The sequence below is a fragment of the Vombatus ursinus genome, unplaced genomic scaffold (assembly GCF_900497805.2).
Source record: "Vombatus ursinus unplaced genomic scaffold, bare-nosed wombat genome assembly UNPS02014945.1, whole genome shotgun sequence".
NCBI lineage: Eukaryota > Metazoa > Chordata > Mammalia > Diprotodontia > Vombatidae > Vombatus > Vombatus ursinus.
In genome coordinates, this window is record NW_020954723.1 from 4,345,492 (window position 1) to 4,367,276 (window position 21,785).

General features: G+C 37.6%; 1 protein-coding gene across 4 annotated transcripts in view; it reads left to right on the forward strand.

The window, feature by feature from the left end:
• The window catches only part of TTC7B (tetratricopeptide repeat domain 7B), a 313,914-nt gene that overhangs the window by 109,545 nt on the left and 182,584 nt on the right, over nt 1-21,785 (forward strand). For 3 of the 4 annotated variants that reach the window (XM_027844965.1, XM_027844967.1, XM_027844968.1), the window contains 2 exons: nt 10,333-10,505; nt 20,719-20,782. In XM_027844965.1, the coding sequence (XP_027700766.1) occupies nt 10,333-10,505; nt 20,719-20,782 (237 nt within the window). The remainder of the gene's footprint in view (nt 1-10,332; nt 10,506-20,718; nt 20,783-21,785) is intronic. The other variant, XM_027844966.1, reaches the window with a different exon arrangement.

Here is a 21,785-nt window from a genome sequence, read left to right on the forward strand (position 1 = left end):
GCATACAGTTTGTTATGACATAGATTTGCATGTATCCCCAAGTAAGCTCAAATATAAAGCAACTAGACTCAGTGAAAAGCTAATATGAGAGAGTTTGTTTGTAGGGTCAGTATTAGTTCTGTCCTGAGACATCAGTATATTTAAAGGGGTTCTAATGTGTGTGAATTTATTCAACAGACATTAAGTACCTATTATGTTCAGAACACCTGAGATAATAAACATTTAGTACCTACTTATGAGTACTTACCCAGAAGGGATACAAAGTTTAGATGAAACGCTCTCCTTTACCCTCATGGAATTTATAGTTCAATAATCTGCAAAAACTCTGTGTGTGTGTGTGTGTGTGTGTGTGTGTGTGTGTGTACATGCACATATATATATACACACATGTATATTTTACATGTACACATTTAGAGTTCAGTAGTCTGTGAATACTGCATATGTATATAGTATTCACATATTTACCTAGTACTTAACAGTCCAAAAGTCTGTGTATGTGTATGTGCATGCGTGCCTGTGTGTGTGTATGTGTGTGTATAGACAGAGCTAGTACACATGAGATATTTGTATATTCTTAGATAATAAATTTATATAAATGTGTGTATACAGTTTTCACAGACTATTGAACTATAAGTGTGTATCTATCTATATCTATAACTATATATGTATTTATATCTTTATATATGTAACCAAATGGGAGTGATCAAATTTAGCATCAGCATGTTGCCTCTGGAGGATCATTGTGAAGTTTTACTGATTTATTTGTTTTTATAATTAGTGGCACAGAAACATGAATATGGTTTAAAATATGATGTTGCTTGGCTCACCTATCCATTCATTTATTCTCTCTCTTACTTTTTTTGAGCCCTTAGTTTCCTCTCTGGTGTAAAAAAAAAAAAATGAATGAGAATTCTCTAGGTTTATCTTGCCAGTAGCTCCTGGTCTGTGTTGGCTTCTGTTCCTTGAAAGTTGTACCAGTTGATAATAGCGCATAATAGACTTAAACCAATATGAGTAGATTGAAATGTCTGGTTTTTCCTCTCACCATCTAGGACATCTTCTACCTTCTTCACAGACCTATCATGAATCCTTTAACTGCAACACAAGAGTGTTAGGTGAGGAGGCATCACTCAGAAGTTCTCAGCATGAAGTGGGTTTCAGGGGGAGCTTGCAGAATTTCATTGCCTAGAGAGTCTTAGGAAGGGGCCAGACAACCTTTGGTGCTTGATGCAGTCTTTACTGGAGGGCTGGGAGGGGCGTAGATGAGCCTAAATATCCTCCTCTTTGGTGAAGGCTCATATCACTTTGAACTTCTTTTTCACTTTGGCACTCTGCTTTATAATTACATTTGTGTACTGTATTTGGAGTCAGCATATTTGATTCGGCCACTGCTTTTCTGTTTCCATTTTGAAGTTACTTTATTGGTCTGGGCCTCAGAAAGTGCTTTCTAAATGTGAAATCACTGTATAGATGTGAAGCAGCACCAGCAACCTCACAGTTATTAGCAGCAGTAGAGAATCAGTACAACCATATTTCTACTACTTACTTCACAAGAGTTTTATGAAGATCAAATGGGGCAATGTGTATAAAATACTTTGTTATAAACTCTATGAGGGTGGGGACTGTGTCTTATCCCTCTTTGTATTTCTCTTAACATGTAACGCAGTGGCTTGCACACAGCAGCAATAAATGTTTGTTGCATTGAGCTGTCATTCTATGTAGTAAATACTTGCTTCGTAACATTTATTTTTGTTAAGAAGTTCTGATAGAACACTTCAATTAGGAAAGATTCTTTAAAAATAAATAGAAAGAACAGCACATATATGGGTAAACCTTGTTCCCATGTGTTCTTTTTCTCTTAAATTTATTTCCCCCAGTATATTCCTTAAAATTTCTTACTTGATCAATGTGTAAAGGCCTTCAAAGATTTCCATTCATTATTAAAATGGCAAATGTTTTTTATAGCTTTTTAAAAAGGAGAATGAAAACCCAGGTCTTAAGAACTGGTTAAATATGGAACATAATCATGACCCACATTATTATTATTTCATTAGGGTAAATGAATTACTTTTTTTGTACTTGAAGGATGAATTGAGTCCTACCAAGGATATTTTCTGGCTACTGATTTCAAACCTGGTTTGGCAAATGTTTCCCATTCCAGTCTAAAGGACTTGTAATTCTTTTTTTCTTCTCAATTTCATTTGCCTCTTTGAGGGTTTGATAGGAAATAGTTTAGCTTAGAAGTAAGCAAATAATGGGAGGAAATTGTATTGATCGTTTTAGTTGAGGAGAGAGACTTTTATAGGGTCAACACAGAAAAGCTAAGTGTATTCAGGAACTCTTTTTGATAGCAGGCCAAAATCAGAATGAATTGGTTAACATTAAATAACCTTTAATCATTGTTTGTTAGAAATCCAAATTCTACTTCAGATATGAATAGCTCCTGTGCTATCTTGTTGTTCATTTACTGTAATTGACTTTGATTAAATTGTTCATACCTCTGGTCCTGTATTTACTGGTGTTTTGACTGATGTAAAACATTGGGCAGGTCCTTGGACTGTCAGGCAAATGTTAGGCCATTTTTGAACATCACCTATGACAGTACTATGCTATTTTAAAGATGAATTAACGAATAACTACAAATTGAGTCTTCATTGCTTTCCTTAGGGTGGGATTTTGCCAGAGCAGAAGCTCCTTTAGAAAAAAAAAATGCTTCTTTTTCATGTATCAACTTAGGTCTGATCTTCCTACCTTTTAAAACCACTTTCTAGGTTATGTATGTTGTTCAGTGGTTTTTTAGTTGTGTCTGACTCTTCATGATCCCATTTGGAGTTTTCTTGGCAGATACCGGAGTGGGTTGCCATTTTTTCTCCTGATCATTTTACAGATGAGGAAACTGAGGCAAACAGGGTTAAGTGACTTGCCCAGGGTCACACAGCTAGTAAGTGTCTGAGGCCAGATTTGAAATCAGGAAGATGAGTCTTCCTTACTTTGGCCCAGCACTCTGTCCACTGTGCCACTAGTTACCCCAGTTATGTATAGGTGTGATATAATAGAAAATGCTCTGAACTCTGTTACAGGCTTTGTGGTGTAGACATTTAACCAGCTCAAAAATGTGGGTGATCACTCTTGTGCTACCTTATTCATAGGGTTTTTCAATCAAATGAGATCATTACTATGCAGTATTTAGAGCACTTTACAACTATGAAACATGTGATATATGGAACCTCCTACAGTTTTTACATTGGTTGTTGTGCTTATTTGTGGTGAACCTTAGAGACACCGAATGTTAGAGAGGAAAGGACCTTAGAAATAAAGCTATTCCAGGGTTTCCCAAATGGGACTTTGGATCAGTAAAATATCTTGGTGGTCTCCCACTAATCTCTGGGCTCTTCACAGTGTCAGTGTGTCAGTTTTCAGCAGTTCTGGGACATGGACCCAGAGCCGAGGAGAAAAGAAGATGGAGATGAGACGAGTAAGATCAAAGAAAAAGAGAAAGTGAAGGAGTCGTTTTATTAAGCTCATACTCGGGTGAAGGTGTTGAGAGGAAAAGTTTTGTGGACTAGTGAAAATTTTGCCTTAGGCTTGTGAATGGGTCTGCAGACTAGCATTTGGGAAGCACTGATTGATTCAGTCCAACTCTTTATTTAATAGATAAGGGAACTAAGTCCCAAAGAGAAAAAGTTAGTTGGTCAGTTAGTGGAGGACTGAGGCTTCAACTCTAGTCTCCTGGCTCTTCTTCTGATTTTCCCTTTATTGTCAACTACAACTTAAAGGTGACACGGGTATAAAAAGGTGAGTTAACGCCCCAGCATTTGGGTGACAGCATCTCTTGGAGCTCTTCCTCTCTTTATCAAGGCAAGCACGAGGACCAGTGGGCTCCCTGGGGCTGGGCAGAGGGGCGGAGGGGCGGAGTGCAGTGAGGAGATAGTCTGTTTAGTGGGAGATGAGGAAAACACATCAGGTAGAAGTTCTTAGAACCTTTGAAATCTCCCAGTAGCTATTGGGTACAGCCTGTGGGAGATTTTTTATCTCTTAGTATTTGTTCTTTGGTTAGTGAGAAGAGGTTATCCTCTGCTGGCCTCAGCTTTCAGGGGAAGTCGTTAGTTTATATGACTGAAATGAGATTAGAATGGAGCTGTAACAGAAAGTTTAAGGAAAACAGTGTGGGAACTGTTTAGTTTCTCAAAATTGCATTTGTATCATATCTTAGCAAAGACCTCTGTAGGGGCTAGCAAGTATGCATTTACTTTTAAAATTTTATAGATATTTAAAAGCTATTGGGACTTACTTAGAAATGATAGAAGAAACTTTGTCACTACCTAGTGGTTATCAGAAACCACTAAGCCAGTGATTTGGTTGCATTTAAGTTTCCATGTGGTATTTTAAAAGATTTCAAATTGATGGAAACCTAAAGATAATCCTCTTTTAGAATATTTTTATTATTAGAAAACTCATTTGCATAGAAAATCAGCCTCTTGTATGGACTAGAGAGAAATGAAATTCTGGCTTTTAGGGAGTGTTCTAGCTTACTGCCTTGGACATACAGTAGTAGTGGCTTAGTATGTATTTGGTACATGAGCAAATACTTTTAAAAATCTTCATTGCAGGGTTTTATGTGAGAGGGATATATTTGGAAATGAAGGGGATTCAAAAACAAAAGGTATTCATAAAAAGGATAATTTAAAAAAATAATAATTCAGTCTAGTAGTTATGCTGTGACCCTCATAGCTTGAGAAGATAAAATGTCTTAAAGGGTTAGCTTGATGAGTAGGATTTGAATTGTGAAGTAAAATTGGTCTTATCAACATAGATCCACAAAACAAATTCAAGCAGGACAAAAATTAGAAGTCACTGTGAAATTGCTGACTTGAAGCTCTCAGTGTTGCATACAGTCTTTATTCCTTTGTTAAAGAGTCTTGGGTTGATTGTCCATATGGCTCCATTGCCCGGTGTTTTAATGATAACATTTTCTCCTCTCTCATGGTGTAGGAAAAAATGTGATGGTAAATTAAACTAAATTAAATCTAGCAAGCTTTTGTTGAGAGTGCCTCTAAGAATAATGATGCCTACCAGCATCAAAAGAACCGTAGGAAGCAGAGTTAGGGATCTGTCGACTTATTGTCTGTCGCAGAATCCCAGATTCTCAGAGTTGGGAAGGATCTCAGACAATTTAATTTAAACTATAATGACAGAAAATCCCTTCTACAACATATCAATAAGCAGTCATCCACCCTTTACTTGAGAACCACTGTTTTCTCAGGCAGCTTATTCCACTTTTGGATACTTTTAATTATTAAGAAGTTTTTTTCCTTATATTGAGTCTAAATCTGCCTCCCTACAAGTACTAATCATTGTCCTGGTTTCCCCTTCTGGAACCAAGGAGAACAAGTCTGTGTAACTTATTCTATTTAACTATTTCCCATCTAACCTTTCAGATACTTGAAAGTAGCTCTCTCATATCATCCCTTAATTTTCTATCATGATAATCCCTATAAAGTCTTCTAAAGTCTTCAGTGCCCAGTAGAGTTTCTGCTTGGAGACCTTAGTTCCCTCATCTGTAAAGTGATGAAGGCCTTGGACGGATGGTCTCCAAAGGCCTTTTCATTTCAAACATTCTGTACATTGGGTGGATACCATATGGAAGATTAAAAGAAGGATGTGCACAAGAATCTCAGCCATCAAAGATGTGGAGGGATTCTGGTCTGGAGCTGTGAAGGGAGTCTCCAGCCAAGAATTGGAGACAACAATAGCTCCCATTTTTATAACCCATTGTGGTTTATGAAGAGGTTTTTTTTTTTACAACAACCCTGTGAAGTAGTAAGTAAAAGTATTATTATCTCCATTTTACAGGTGAGTAAACGGAAGCTCAAAAATTTAGAGTGGTTCTCGGCATCATCAGCTAGTGAGTGACAAAGATAGAACTTGAACCCAGGTCTTCTGACTCCAAGTCTATTGCTTTTTCCACTACACAGCATGATCTCATCATGCCTACTGTGTAGAATATGCTGTATCAGAGGCTGAAGTGATGTGTTAGTCAGTCCACAAATACCCTGGGCCTGGCACTGTGTTAGCTACTGTGTTTGCAAAGAAAATTGAAGGATGTGGTCCTTCTCTGAATGAGCCAATAGTCAAGAGTGGGAAGGTAAGATCCATTTAAGTATTTTAACAATGAATAACTTTTAAGGACCTCAAGAGGGAAGAAATACTCATGTTTATTCATTAATTAAAACAGTATTTATTGACTCTCTCCTGTGTGCTTGAGTCCCAGTCTCTTTGAGCTTTTTGTAGCATTTGATGCTGTGACCACCTCTTACTTCTCAGTATCCTCTCCCTTCTTTGTTGGCTTGTGTGACACTACTCTCTCCTAGTTTGCTTTCTGCCCATCACATTTTTCTTTCTCAGGCTTTCACTGGTTAATCTTTCTCATCGATTCATTTATATGTGAGTGCCCAGTAGAGTTATGCTCCAAACCCTCTTTTCTTTTTATATTCCTTACCCTTAAAATATCATCTATTGACGTGGCTTCAGTTATTGCTTCAATGGGGATGACTTTTATATCTGTGTGTCCAACTAGTATTTCTTCCTTGAGCATCAGTCCATATGTCCAGCTGCCTGCTGGACACTGCAGCATAAGACAGTGGAAAGAGCATTGGCTTTTGCATCATAGGACTTGGGTTCAAATTTTAGCTCTAACACTTAGTGATGGTGTGACCTTGGGCAAAACATGTAATCTTTGGGCCTCAGTTTTCTTTTCTTTGCTTTTTTAAAAGTTTTATTGATATGTTTATTTTGCATTGCAGACATTTGTGAATTACTCCCACTCAATGAGATGCCTATTGTAGCGAAGTAAAATAGTTAAGCAAAACTAACAATATAGTGACTTTATCTGAAAGTGCAGGCAACATTCCATATCTGTAGCAACCCCCTAAACTTTATTTTTTAAAAATCTTTTTTGATGAACAGATATCTGTATATGCTCTCTGCTACCCCTACCCAATGGGACAAAAAGAAAAGAAAGACAAATTCCTTGTATAGTCAAGCAAAGCACATTCCCTCATTAGCTGTATACAAATAAGTATGTATATATGACAGTCTGTATCCTGTATCACCTCTCTCTCACCTCTCTATCAGGAGGTTGATAGTGTTTTTTCATCATTAATTCTTTGGGATCATGGATCATTATTGTGTTGAGTATAGTTCTTAAGGCTTTCAAAATTGTCTTTACAGTGTTTCTCTTATTATATAAAGTATTTGCCTATGCAACCAGATGGCACAGTGGATAGAGTGCTCGGCCTGGAGTCAGGAAATCTTGAGTTCAAATGTGGCCTCAAATACTTACTAGGCGTGTGACTGTGGTCAAGTAAGGTAACCTCTGTCCACCTCAGTTTCCTCAATTATAAAATGGAGCTTATAGTAGTACCTATGTGAGGAGTACTCACAGGTAAGGTTTTTGTGACAGTCAGAGAGATAATATTTGTAAAGTGCTTAGCACATGCCTGGCATATAGTAGGCACTTAATAAATTCTTGTTCCCTTTCCTCTCTGTCAGTTTGTAAAAGTCTTACAATTGTTCATTTTTATGATATTGGCGTTACGGTATAATTTGTTCTTCTGGTTCTGCTGACCTCACTCAACATTAATTCATATAAATCTTTTCCTCTTTGAATTCATGTCTCCTTATTTCTTAAGTTACAAAAATATTTTTTATATTCACATTCCACAACTTTTTCAGCCAGTCTTCAAATGATGAATATACCTTTAGTTTCCAGTTTTTTTGTCACCTCAGGAAGAGCTGCTACAAATATTTTTGTACATATGAGCTCTTTTCCTATTTCTTTTATCTTTTGGGAGTTTAGGCCTAGCAGTGGTATTGCTGGGTCAAATAACATGCACTTTTTATTAACTTTTTTGTATGATTCCAAATTGCTTTCCAGAATGGTTATATCCATTCCCAGATCCACCAAATTGTTTTCACCCATCCCCTCTTAGATTTATCATTTTTCTTGTTTGTCATCTTTGCCAATCTGAAGTGTGTCGAGTGGCATTTCAGAATTTCTTTAATTTGCATTTCTCACTTTAGTAATGATTTGGAGCATTTTTTCATTGGGCTATAGATAGTCTTGTTTCTTCCATTGAGAACTGCCTATTCCTATCCTTTAATCATTTATTACTTGGGAAATGGCTCTTATTCTTATAAATTGAAACAGTTCCTTATATATTATGGAAATGAGACCTTTATCAGAGAAACTCTATGATAGTCTCCTAATTGCTCTTCTTGCCTCTAGTCTCTCTTAATTCTAATCCCTCTTCCATATAGCTGCCAAATGGATATACCTAAAGCACAGGACCTCAGTTTTTTTCCATCCGTAAAATGAGGGAAATGGCATAGATGACCTCTAAAGACCTTACTCGTTTTAAAACTCTGATCCTATGATCTCTTCATGGTGAAGACTTTCCCTTTAGCACTTAGAAGTCAACATGACAAAAATAGAATCCATTATCTTTATCCCTCAACCTTCCTCTGCTTCTGTCACCCTTCTCATGGGTAGCAGCTTCAAAACCATGACATCATCTTTGACTCTTATTCTGAAACCAGTGTGACAAGGTCCTATGGATTCTACATCTGCAGTTTCTCTCACATATTTCTCTTTCTTCCTACTCACACTGCCACCAAGGGCTTATTACTTTTCATCCGGACTATTGAAATAGGTTACTGTAGAAGAGACATTGTGGTATCTCCTCGGTAATGTGGTCCACTATTGTCTATTTCTTGTGAAAGCCTGCTTGTTCCCCATTACTACCTTCATTGAGAATGCCCTCAGTTCATTTATAGATTTCTCTCATAAAGATCCGGTAACATGGGAGAACAGACATATAGGATGGTAGTTTTTCATGTTCTTTTTCTTGCATTTTTTTTAGTATTAATGAGGTCTAAGGTTTTTCCCTCACTCCTTTGGTATGTGAAACAAAATAATACATGGGAAGCACATTTGAGAAGTACAAAGCAAAGTGCTATGAGACTGTCATTTTTCATTTTGTCGTTGTATCCATATCACCTATCAAGGTGCCTTGTACATAATAGGTGCTTAATACGTGTTTGTTGAAAGAAAATTGATTGTTATTTACAGGATATCAGGAAAATCTTTCTGGAAGAGGGGTCTGAGCTGGGCTTTAAAGAATGGGTTAGAATGCACTAGGCGCTAGGGCTAGAGGTTAGTCTAGGCAGGAGTGTGTGTGAATACATTGTCAGAGGTGGGAAAGCACAGAATATTTGAGGGACAAATATAGAGAATAATGTGAAATAACTCAGGGAATGGATGGTGCTACATTGTGAAGGGCCTTGATTGCCAAACAAGTAGTCTGAACATTATCTAGTAGGCACAGAAAGCCGCTGAGGATTTCTGAGTAGAGGTAATAAGCTCACCCTGACTGTGCATAAAGGAGGTTAATTTGGCAACACTTTCGTTTGTACTTGATGAGAAAACACTTGCATTTCCCTTCTCATTTGTCGATAGCTTGAGAAACGAACTTGGAAACTTTTTTATTTCATTTATTATAAATAAGTTATGTAAGGTTCAAACAATGCCCTCAAATGTATGGAGTGATAGTAGGAAGAAGGAGCATCAGCTTATTCAGGGATAAGTGAGAACAGCAATGGTGAAAATCCTCCATTGTGTCTTAAAAAGTAGGTATCAGGTTGTGATGATCCCTCTGAGCTTTTGATGGATTTTCCAGCCAGTGCAGTGGGAACTCTTGTTGGGTTTTGTGCTGTGTTATGCTTAAAATGTTAAAAGGTACAAGTCCACTTAATGGTGATGACCAATTCCATTCCAGAACTATCTTTATAAAAGCAATCACTGATTGGATCAATAGAAGCCTGGTGATACTATTATTACAAAAAAAAAATTATTGGGAGCCCACTGGGCAACCAAAAAGGATCTGTAGTCTGTCCTGGCTTTGTCACTGGCTGTGTGGCTTTGGGCAGTTCAATGCAGTTCAATTCAACAAGCAGTTGTTAAGCACCTGTTCTGTTTAGCACTATGCTAAGTGCCTGGAATACAAAGACAAAAACCAAAATAGTCCCTGCCTTCAGGGAGCTTAACATTCTACATTATAAGTTAACCTTTATGAGACTTAGTTTTCTCACCTGTGCACTGGGAATAATACTTGGCACTATCCATTTCCTATGGGTTGTTAAGAGCAAATGGAATGACGTATTTAAAGTGCTTTTTAAACTGTAACACTGTCACTGTTATTAGGAGCAAGTTTCTGTTGTAAGCCAAAATGTCAGTGTAGAATTACCAATGTTTGTTTTCTGTTTCATCCACAGACGATAGCCAGGCAGTTAGCAGAAATTTTGTTAAGGGGTATGTGTGAACAGAGCTACTGGAATCCTCTGGAGGATGCTCCATACCAGTCACCTCTTGATGATCCCCTCAGGAAAGGAGCCAATATGAAAAACTACTCTCTCCACCGAAGAGCCCGAGTGTACACAGGAGAAAAGTATGGGAGTGCTTTGCCTTCTCTTTTTACACACTTGTTATTAGGAGATAGAAGTCAGACATCTCATGATAATTTTAACATCTGGTTTTTGTCCTTTTGAAAAAGGAAAGAAGGTCAGGTGTGGTGGCCCAATAATCCTTGCTGTTGAGGGGAAGGCTGGTGGATTGTTCAAGCTCAGGAGTCCTCAATAACTTACACTAGAGCTTAAGCTGATTGGGTGTTCACACTAAGTCTGGCAAAGTCGTGAACCCCGGGAAGGTATTTTTGGTGGGGGGAGCATACTAAGTTGGCTTAAGAGGTGAACTAGCCCAGGCTGGAAATGAAACAGGTCAAAATTTCTGTGCTGGTCACCAGTGGGATCTGGCCTTTTGAGTAGCTGTTGTACTTCCTCCTTGTATGAGAGGGAGACCCACTCTCAGAAGAAAGGGGGGGGTGGGGGGCAAGAAGAGGAAGGCACTTCATGGCATTATTAATTTAACTTTAAGGGCTATTTTTATATTAATTTATTCACTCAACAAATATTTGTTGAGCATGATCAAGTGGGTAGAGTGTGATTATATAGGAATCTGAGTGTCTTTCTGTTAACCTTACAAAACTTCATCTGTCTTTAAAATTCTTACCTCTAACACGCAGAAGGTAGGGTCTCACTAAGAGTTATACCTCAGTCAGTGGCAATGTTAATTGCCCCTATGTTTTAACACTTTTTCTCTTAAGTACGTTGATGTTTTGCATAAAAAAATACTTTAAACTAGGTTGTCTGTGAGAGAAAGTTAGGAAGTAGGAGAGAAATGATTTATAAGTGATAGGTAATGTTGAAATTTAGAATTTTCTTTTCACATTTCAGATTTGGAGGCCTTTGGGTTGGGGGAAGTGTTTGGGTGGGGAAGGATGTAGGCCGTTGTTTTAGGCCTAACTCCCTTCTCCAGTCTTCCCACAGGGTTTTAGGTAACAGCCTCATCTCCTGCACCTCCAGCTCAGGGGAAGTAAGAGGAAGGCAGATTTAGTGGATTAGAAGCAGCTAGACCCAGTGGATTGCGACAGGTGTGGACTAGCTGTTTTCTCCCCACAACCCACCTTTTAATCCTTTGTCCCTCTGGCTCTCCACTAAATTATTCTCATTCTTGTTATGAAAATGACCCTGGTGGGTTCCCAGAGGCCAGGCCAGCAGAGAGTAAGCTCTGACAGGACCTCCCTGGCTGAAGACTTTAAGTACACAGGGATGAACTGTGTGTCTGTTATAGAAAGACCAGGTTAGCTGAGTCTAGAGAGACTCATCACCAGAATATTGGCCATCAGAAGATGAACTTTTTTCAGCTTCAGCAGTTCATGAACCTGCCTACTAACATTTGGAAGGGTTGCTAATTGTATTGGTGGAAAGAGTAATCCCACTGATGAAATCACAGATCTGTTGCACTATTTGAAGGAGTCTACCTGGGTAAGATTTAGAGAAACCTCTGTGTGAACAGGGAAGGAATTAGGAAAGGGAAAAAGGGCAAGGGTAAATATGGTCCATCTGAATCTTTTACATTTTGCCTATTCTCCTGACAAAGAGTGCAGAATGGTTGGCCAGGATTAGTATCATAATTAAGAATTGGTCACACTATATTTTTACAAATATTCACAGAATGTTAGAATTGGAACAGACTTTGGAAATGATAGAATCTAGTCTTTTCATTTTTATAGACAGGGAAACAAGCTCAGAAAAGTTAACTTAAACAGGGTCACACAGCAAATGGAACTCATTCAATCCCAGGTCTTCCAACTCCAAGTTCACTGTTCTTTCTGCTACAACATCCTACATTTGGGTTAATGCCCATGTGTTAAACATTGAAGAGTGCTTTCAGACTAAAACACTCTAGAATGTAGCAATTGAGACCGTGGGGCAGATAGTCATTTTGTGGTGACATCTGAAAACTATCTGTAGCACTCGGCAAAGAGATTGTATTTCTCAAGTTTTTTAATCCCTGTAAACCTGCCTTGACATTTCTCTTTGATGGTCTCATGTTCAGTTTGCCATTGATTCAGAGAAATGAGCACATTCTGAGGTTTTCTCCTAGACAGATTTAATTTAGTTTGATACCCTCCCCCTTTCCATTGCTATCTTAAAACATAAACTTTTAAAATTTGCCTCCCTCCAAATCTGTTTCATATGTTCTTCGTCTTTTCCGTTAAAATGCTGGCCCTTTATTATGGTGAATGACTACCTAGCTACAAAGTTTGAAGTGGTTTGAGATTTTTTAATTGTCATTTTTGAAATGATATAATAGAATGAGTACTGACTTGAGAGTTGGAAGACGTGAGGTTTTTTTTTGGCAAATACATATATAATTGTATTAATAAATGTTGTTTTTACGTCAACTATTTCTGAATATATTGCTCCCTTCTACTGAACCTAGCAAACTATAATAAAGAATAAAAAAGAGAGAAACAAAAGTCATTCAACAAACCAAGTTAAATATCGATGGAACCTGAAAGAATATGCAATAGAGTCCCTCACTCCTAAAAAGAAGTTAGGGGGCAGCATTTTACTGTTCTCTAAGTCAAGCTTCTTAATAATTATAATTATACAGCATTCAGGGATTATTGTTGTTGCTGTGTTGCTTCCATTTGTATTGTGATAGTCATTGTATATATTATTTTCCTGGTTCTCCTTGTTTCATTCTGCATTGGTTCATATAAAAGACACGAGTTCTTATCCCATTTTGCTGTGTGACCTTGGTTAAGTTACAAGATTGTGGGATAGTCTTAGATTCAGATCTTAGCTGTGCCACTCACTATCTGCACAAGTTTGGGCCAGTCATTCCCTAGGCCTTAGTTTCCTCCGTTGTAAAATGAATGGGAATTTGGGATGAGGTAGATCAGATGTTCTCTAAATTCCCTTCCAGCTTTGACATTCTGTGTTCTAAGGTTCTTTTCTAATATAACATTCAATATTTTGTGATACTGTGTTCTATTTCCTAAAAATCCTTTTTAGATCTGATAACTTTAGTATGCAGTATTTTTGTAATTTTAGAGAAGTTTGTTCTCTAATTTTTAAATTAAATTTTTTTGTCTAAAGTTTTTTTGGAAGGAATTTTTTTTTATCAATTCTTTAAAAAATTTAATATTTTATTTTTTCCTCCAGTTACCTATAAAAACAATTTTAACATTCTTTTTTTTCTCTCCGAATTTTGGGTTTTAAATTTTTTCTCTCTCTTCCCTCCCCCTCATTGGGAAGGCAAGCAAATTTGTCATAGGTTATACATGTGTAGTCATGGAAAACACATTTCCATGTAAATTATACTGTGAAAAAAAACACAGACCAAAAAAAAAACCCTCAAGAAAATTAAAGAAAGTAAAGAAGTATCCTTCGATCAGGTTCTACCATTTCTTTCTCTAGAAATGGATAGCACCTTTCATCATAAGTCCTTCAGAATGTCTTGGATCGTTGTATTGCTGAGAATATCTGTCATTAACGGTTGATCATTGTACAGTATTGCTGTTGCTGTGTACAATGTTCTCCTGGTTCTGCTGATTTCACTTTGCATGTTAATATTTCGAGGTTTATCAGAGAGCATCCTGCTTGTCATTTTTTATAGCAAAATATTATTTCATCACAATCATATACAACACTTCGTTCAGCCGTTCCCCAATTGATGGGCATCCCCTTGATTTTCAATTCTTTGCTACCACAAAAAGAACTGCTATAAATATTTTTGTACATATAGATCCCTTTCCTTTTTCTTTGATCTCTTTGGGATACAGACCTAGTAGTGGTATTGCTGAGTTAAAGGGCACACATGCTTTTATAGTCCTTTGGATGTAGTTCCAAATTGCTTTCCAGAATGGTTGAATCATTATACAACTTCATGAACAGTGCACTAGTGTTTTAATTTTCTCACATCCCCTCCAACATTTATCATTTTTCTTTCCTATCATGTTAGCCAATCTGATAAGTATGAGGCGCTACCTCAGAGTTGCTTTAATTTGCATTTCTCTCATCAGTAGTAATTTAGAGCATTTTTCTCACATGACTATAGATAGCTTTGATAACTTTGTTTGAAAACTGCTTGTTCACATACTTTGACCATTTATCAGTTGAGAAGTGGTTCTTATTTCTATAAATTTGACTCAGTTCTCTTTATATTTGAGCATCGAGGTCTTTATCAGAGAAACTTGCTTAAAATTTTTTTCATAGTAATGATTACTATTTCTCTCCATCCTATTTTCCCCCGTTTATTTTACTCTCTTTCTCCTTTCATCCTGTTCATTCTCAAAAGTGTTTTGCTTTTGACTTTTACCTCCCTCAGTCTGCCCTCACTTCTACCATCTCCCCCTTCCTTCTCTTACCCCCTTCCCCTCCTTCTTTCCTATATGGTAAGATAGATTTCTACACCCAGCTGAGTATGTGTTATTCCCTCTTTGAGCCAATTCCAATGAGAGTAAGGTTCGTGCGCTCCTGCCTCCCACATCCCCCCTCTTATCCTTCATTGTGAAAACTCTTTCATGCCTCTTTTATGTCAGATAATTTGCCCAATACTACCTCTCCTTTTCTTCTTCTCCTAGTGCATTCTTCTTTGTCATTCCTTAATTTTATTTTATTTTTTGAATAATCAGCCCATTATATTCAACTCACATCCATGCCCTTTATCTATGTATGCTCCTAATTGCCCTAATGAAAAGAAAGTTTTTAGGAGTTAAAAATATAGTTTTCCAAGTAGTAATGTAAACAGTTTAACCTTATTGAATCTCTTATGATTTCTCTTTCCGGTTTACCTTTTATACTTCTTTTGCATCTTATATTTGAAAGTCAAATTTTCTATTCAGCTCTGGTCTTTTCCATCAGGAGTACTTGAAAGTCCTTTAATTAATTGAATGTTTATTTTTTCTCCCGAAGGATTATACTCAGTTTTGCTGGGTAGGTGATTCTTGCTTGTAACCCTAGCTCTTTTGCCCTCTGGAATATCATATTCCAATCCCTCCGATCCTTTAATGTAGAAACTGCTAAATCTTGTGTTACCTTGACTGTGGCTCCATGATATTTGAATTGTTTCTTTCTGGCTGCTTGCAGTATTTTCTCCTTGACCTGGGAGCTCTGGAATTTGGCTGTAATATTCCTGGGACTTTTTGTTTTGGGATCTTTCCGGGATCTTTTTGGGATCACCTGTTTCAGGAGATGATCAGTAGATTCTTTCAATTTTTGGTTCTAGGATATCAGGGCAGTTTTCTTTGATAATATCTTGAAAGGTAATGTCTAGGTTATTTTTTTTAATTGCGGCTTTCAGGTATTCCAATAATTCTTAAATTATCTCTCCTGGATCTATTTTCCAGGTCACTTATTTTTCCAATGAGATATTTCACATTTTCTTCTATGTTTTTTTCTTGCTTTTGATTTTGTTTCTTGATATCTCACGAAGTCATTAGCTTCTACTTACCCAATTCTAATTTTTAAGGAATTGTTTTCTTCAGTGAGCTTTTATATCTCCTTTTCTATTTGACCATTTCTGCGCTTTAAGGAGTTCTTTTCTTTAGTAGATGTTTTGTATATCTTTTTTCATTTGACCAATTCTGCTTTTCAAGGCATTCTTCTCTTCGTTGGATTTTTCTGCCTCTTTTACCATTTGGCCTATTCTATTTTTTAAGGTGTTGTTTTCTTCAGTATTTTTTGTGCCTCCTTTACCAAGTCGTTAGTTCTTTTTTCTTTTTTTTCTTATGTCACTCTCATTTCTCCTCCCAATTTTTCCTCTGCCTCTCTTGATTTTTAAAATCCTTTTTGAGCTCTCTCATGGGCCTGGGACCAGTTCATTTATTTTTTTAAGTGTTTGGATGGAGGAGTTTTGACTTTGTTGTCTTCTTCTGAGTTTGTGTTTTGATCTTCCCCATTACCATAGTAACTTTCTGTAGTCAGGATCTTTTCCTGCTGTTTGTTCATTTTCCAGCCTATTTCTTGACTTGTAACTATGTTAAAATGGGTCTCTGCTTCCGGGGTGGAGGGGACAACTGTCCCAACCTTCAGGTTTTTTGTGCAGCTTTTTTCGGAAGTAATTCTGCGAACCTGTAAGTTTTTGGTTCTTTCAAAGTGGTATGAGCTAGGGAGAGGTGTGTTTACTACTCTTCTGTACTGTGCTCTGGTCTGTGAGTGACCATAAGCACTCTTTTCCACTCTAGAACTGTGACCAGGGTCCCAGCTCCCCTACAGCCACCAGCTCTGGGGTGCTGGTGCTTTTCCTTGCCCTAAGACTGAGAACCAGGACTGTGACCCAGATCCAAGTATGGGTAATGTAACAGAGTTCTTTCCCTGGTGCCAGCAAAGAGACCCCTATAATCTCCTTTTGACCAGTTGTCTGACCCCTTTACCATCTGAGGTCTGAGAGGTCTGGAAACCACCACTGCTGCCACTGATTCAGTCACCACCAAGACCTCCTTCTGTTTTTCTTGGGCCCCATCTGCCCTGGCACAGCCTGCACTGGACTGTGCTCCACTCTTACCCCAGAGCGACAAGTGTTTTCCTGCTGACTTTCTGAGTTGTCTTGGGCTGGTAAATTGTTTTACCCCTTCCTTTTGTGGGTTCTGCTGCTCCAGAATTTATTCTGAGACATTATTTAAAGGTGTTTGAAGGGTTGAGGGGGGAGCTCAGGTGAGTCCCTGCCTTTCTCCACCATTTTGGCTCCCGGGAAGGAATTTTTTTAAAAGAAATTTGTGGAAGGGTACAGAGGTAAGGTGTGGAAAAGCACACAGAAGCATAATCTTCTGTATTTGCTAACATTTTTTTTCTTAAAAATAGTAATTTACCATTAACCTCCTTAGAAAAGCTTCCTAATACACAAAATAACCTTAACCTTTAAGAACTCAGTTTTCAGCACTTACTACCCACCATCATGCTTGATACCTATATTTAGTTATAAGCTTATTTTGGTATTATTTCAATGTGACCTTGAATGAGTTGCTTCTTTCTGGGCCTCGGTTTCTTCTGTTAAATACCGAGGGAGGCTAGACTAGATGTTTTCTTAAGTTACTTTAAATTCGAATCTTCTTCAATTCTATGTGTTATCCCAGCTCATGCTTATAAAATATTACTTCTGGCCATTGCAGTTTGATTTCCTAAATAATACCACAGTCATAGAATTTATTATTAATTTATAATTTGACATTTTATTAGTTGACAACAATTACAGTAATCATATTTCTTATGATTACCTGGAAGGGGAGATCTACATAGTGAATCTTGAAGTAAAAAAAAAAAAGTTTGCAAATCCAGTATAGGTGAGAGGGCAGGGTAATATAGTACAAGTATTTCTTGTTAGCATCTGGATTTTTCCTTTTTTTTGGGGGGGCGGTCAGCTGAATTTTATTTCAGTATTTGGGATCTTTGAAGGGAATTGAAGGGTAATAACAATTGATACCAAGACTAAAGACTTGTAAATAGCTTATCTGCAACTTGCATCATCTTCTCTTCTTGCTTCCAATTCATATAACACTAGATCAAAGTCTCTTAGTATAGACAGTAACTTTTGCTTAGATGAGGGAGACAAAAACATGTTCAGGACGCAGAGAAAATTCACCAAAACTGGGTGAATGAAATGCTGCTTGGTGGGACATTTGGATATAACTTTGTTTTCCTGAATCCTTCTTTCTAAAACCGTTTGTTATAAGGTGGATTTTTCCCACTACTCTATCTTCTGCCCACTGTTTCACTCACATGAAATATCTTGGAGATACACCTAATGGGAAGGATTTTATTAGTGGAAGAGACGTGACGATCCCCAAATTGATTGTAATAGTTGAAAATCGGCCGTAATTTATAAATTCCTCTTTTAGTGACTCTGTGCTCAGAGGAGTTCCTGAATGTGTCAAGAATGAAGCCCTGCCCCCCAGCTGACATAATTTATTGTTTGCATCCCAAATTAGACTCCCTGTGTGTCCTTGGGAGTCAAGACAGGTGCCAGTAGTTCTGAGCTAGACTGAGAAACTGCTTGTGCAACTGGGACCCTTGTAGATAAGTTGACCATCCTAGCTTCATAGTCCAGCATTTCCCAAGGGAAATGTCAAGGAAATGGCTTTTCCCATTGCCTTGCTCCTCCCCTTTGGGAGGGTTTTTTTCCTTTACCCACCTTTACTTCAGTTTTTCCCCTCTTATACCATGCCCCATTAGGTGGAGATTTGTGTTTTCTCCTCCTTCCTTTGTCCCACTGGTATAAATATGCAAACTTCCATATGGGTTGTGAACTCTTTGGGTTCCACATGCATGTTCATTTCTCTTGTAATAAACCTAGTTTTCACATAAGTTTTGTGAAGTTGTGATTGCTTATTGACAACCTTAGGCAACTCATTTAACTTCTTGGCATCTTTGTGTTCTCCTTTGTCAAATGAGGAAGTTGCCCTAGATGGCCTCTAAGTTCCCTTGTAGTCTGACTCTAGTAGAGCTAATTCTTAATTATTTACAGGTGATTCTCCACCCTGACCCCCCCCCCCCCCTTCATTTGTTGATTATGCAGCGCCTTTTAAAAATCTCTTCTTAGGCTTCTTTGACTTTGACATTGCTCATTAGTGTCTCCTCCATCAGATGGGTTGGGCAAGTTAGAAGCAATTGAATTGAAGTCAGTAAATTGTTACTTGCTAGGAACTGTGGTAAGCACAGTATTACTTTGCATTTGTGTATTGTAGATGACTTAGATGGAATATGGAGCATGCACATGGACCTAACTGACACTGTGATATTGTTGAGGTCAGATTTGGAAGAGCCATGCAAGTGTAAAAGAATTCACTTAGTTGTTTTTGGTAGCCAGTGGGAGCTGTAGTACATGAAAGCACACAGGCCTTGTTAGCAAGAAGCTAATTGGAGCACAGATATTTGGGAAACCAGGCTTATATAGAGGTTTCAGAATGATAATGTAGTTTTAGAGTTTTTTATGAGGGTTAAAGATTAAGGATAGGACTAGAAAGGATTTTATGACATAGGATGAGGGAGACAAAAGGAATTCTTTATGGTCCAGAATAAGGTTTTTAGGGTTTTATGGTGGGTTAAGATTTAAAGACAGGGCAGAGGGACACAGGTTAAAGATTAGGGACAGGGAGAACACAGGATAAGGGAGACAAAAGCAATTTTTTTTGGTACAGGTTAAGGAGAGGAGAGAGGTGCATTTTGTCATTTTTTCTAGGGCCAAGATTTGACCTTTTTCTTTTATCCCATAAAATTTTTCAGCACTATGTATGGCAGAGTGTTCACTTCAACATTTCACATCTGTAATGGGATTTCTAAAATATAAGCATAGCATTATGTTTTCTTAACTACTATCTCATTTCCTTTTAAACCTATATAAAAACAGAAAATATTTCGAAAATACTGATATTTAGCAGCTAATTCTAGAGTAAGTAAGAGTAATTCTTATTTTATTACTTCATAATATGAAGCTTAAAGCTTGATCTATCTAACTTACCTACTTGCTTAGGCAAATATTCTTCTCTCATTCCAGGGGAAGAGGTTTTTTTTTGTTTTTTGTTTTTTTTAAATATGACTGGAAACCTTCACTTAGCTACCATTAAAGACTTTTGGAGAGGTTCAGAACAGAAAGAAACGGAGGGAAATTACAAAATTAAAAGTTCTGTAGAATCAGGAAATGCAAACAATGAGATGTGGAAAGTGAGACCAGTTTTATTTCTCTTCTGTGACTCTGAGCAACACTGAATTAAAAAGTTTTTCCTTTTAGTTCCGGAATTTAAAATTCAGTCTGATATTATAATGCAGATTAAAGTGCTTGCTCTAGGTTGAACTGAATTGCATTATACCTGGTATAAAAAGGGCTCATTAAGATATGACCAGTCTCACTGAATTCTTCCTGGGTAGGGAAGATAATTTAAAGTCCCCATTTGTCTTTTTTCTTTCACAAAAAAATGGGAGAAAATAAGAGTAATCCTATATGTTAACATGCCTGTAGTTTGTATGCATAGGAGACTTGTGACTATATACAATAACATTTTATAACTAGGTAAATTTCTCTTTGTATAAAGGCCATGTATATATAAAACATGCTTTTGTAGGTAGACTGGTTCCCTTCCATTAACATACATAAATATCACAGGATGTTGTTCCCAAACAATCCAGTGAATTCCAGGTGTTCTATTGCTTGGTATTATAGAAGCTTCTTTCGTAATTTCTGCTCTGCTTATAGTAATGCATGTTTACATTATTCTAATGTGGCTTTGCTAAGGTGGATGTTTTGTTTTGTTCTGGCAGCATTTTTTGCCCCCAGGAGAATACTGAGGAAGCCCTATTGTTGTTGCTGATCAGTGAATCGATGGTAAGTGCAATACAGACATTTTTTTTTTCTTCTTCACTGGGATTTCCCTTGGGCCAGGGTACTGGTCCTTTTGTCAGACGACTCAGGACGGGTGTGATTGCTTCATGTTATTATCTCTGGGAAGGTGTACTCATTAGTGCTGAGGGACCAGTACAATCTGTTTTTTTTTTTTCCACTGTGTTTCCCTTATTGTTCAGACTTATTGTCTTTGTCCTGGTCAGACTCTGTGTTGACTTGAGATTCAGAGTTTCTTCTTAAATCCTGACATCAGCATAGTATAAATAAACTGTACTAGACCCATGACAAAATTACATTGTGTGTCCATTCAGTCAACATAACACGTACCCCATTTTTACACAATTGTAATCAGATGACTGTATCAAGAATCACCTTGAATAAGAAGTCGCAAAAAGGTGGTTGTGAGGGAAGAGGGTAATGTGGAAATAGGGAGGGGGCACTCTTACCCATTTTGTCCTAATAATCTAGCAGTTTTGGGGTCAGTTCTGTGTTTATGAACCTTATGTTATTTGAGCACTGGCTGGCTGAAGTCCCTCTTCCAGCCTGCTGCTTCCCTAGTTAAGCTACCTATCACAGTAACAGGCCAGACTTCCTCAAAGGTTGTGGCTTGTGAGGAAGGCCCTGATATGTTAGAGCTTAAGGATAACCATGAGGTTGTGAATGTAATCATTATCAGACTGTTGAGAGGGTGCAGTGGATAGAGAGTTGGGTCTGGAGTCGAGAAGATTTGAGTTCAAACCCAGCCTCAGACACTTACTAGTTGTGTGATCCTGGGCAAGTCACTTACTGTCTGTTTGCCTCAGTTTCCTCATATGTAAAATGGGGATAATAATAGTACCTACGTCTCAGAGTTGTTGTCAGGATCAAATAAGATAATATTTGTAAAGTACTTAGCACGTTGCCTGGAAAAGTGTAAGTACTTTATAAATGTTAGCCATCATCATCATCTTGGAAATCTTTCTTGGTGTTGACAAGTATATAAAAT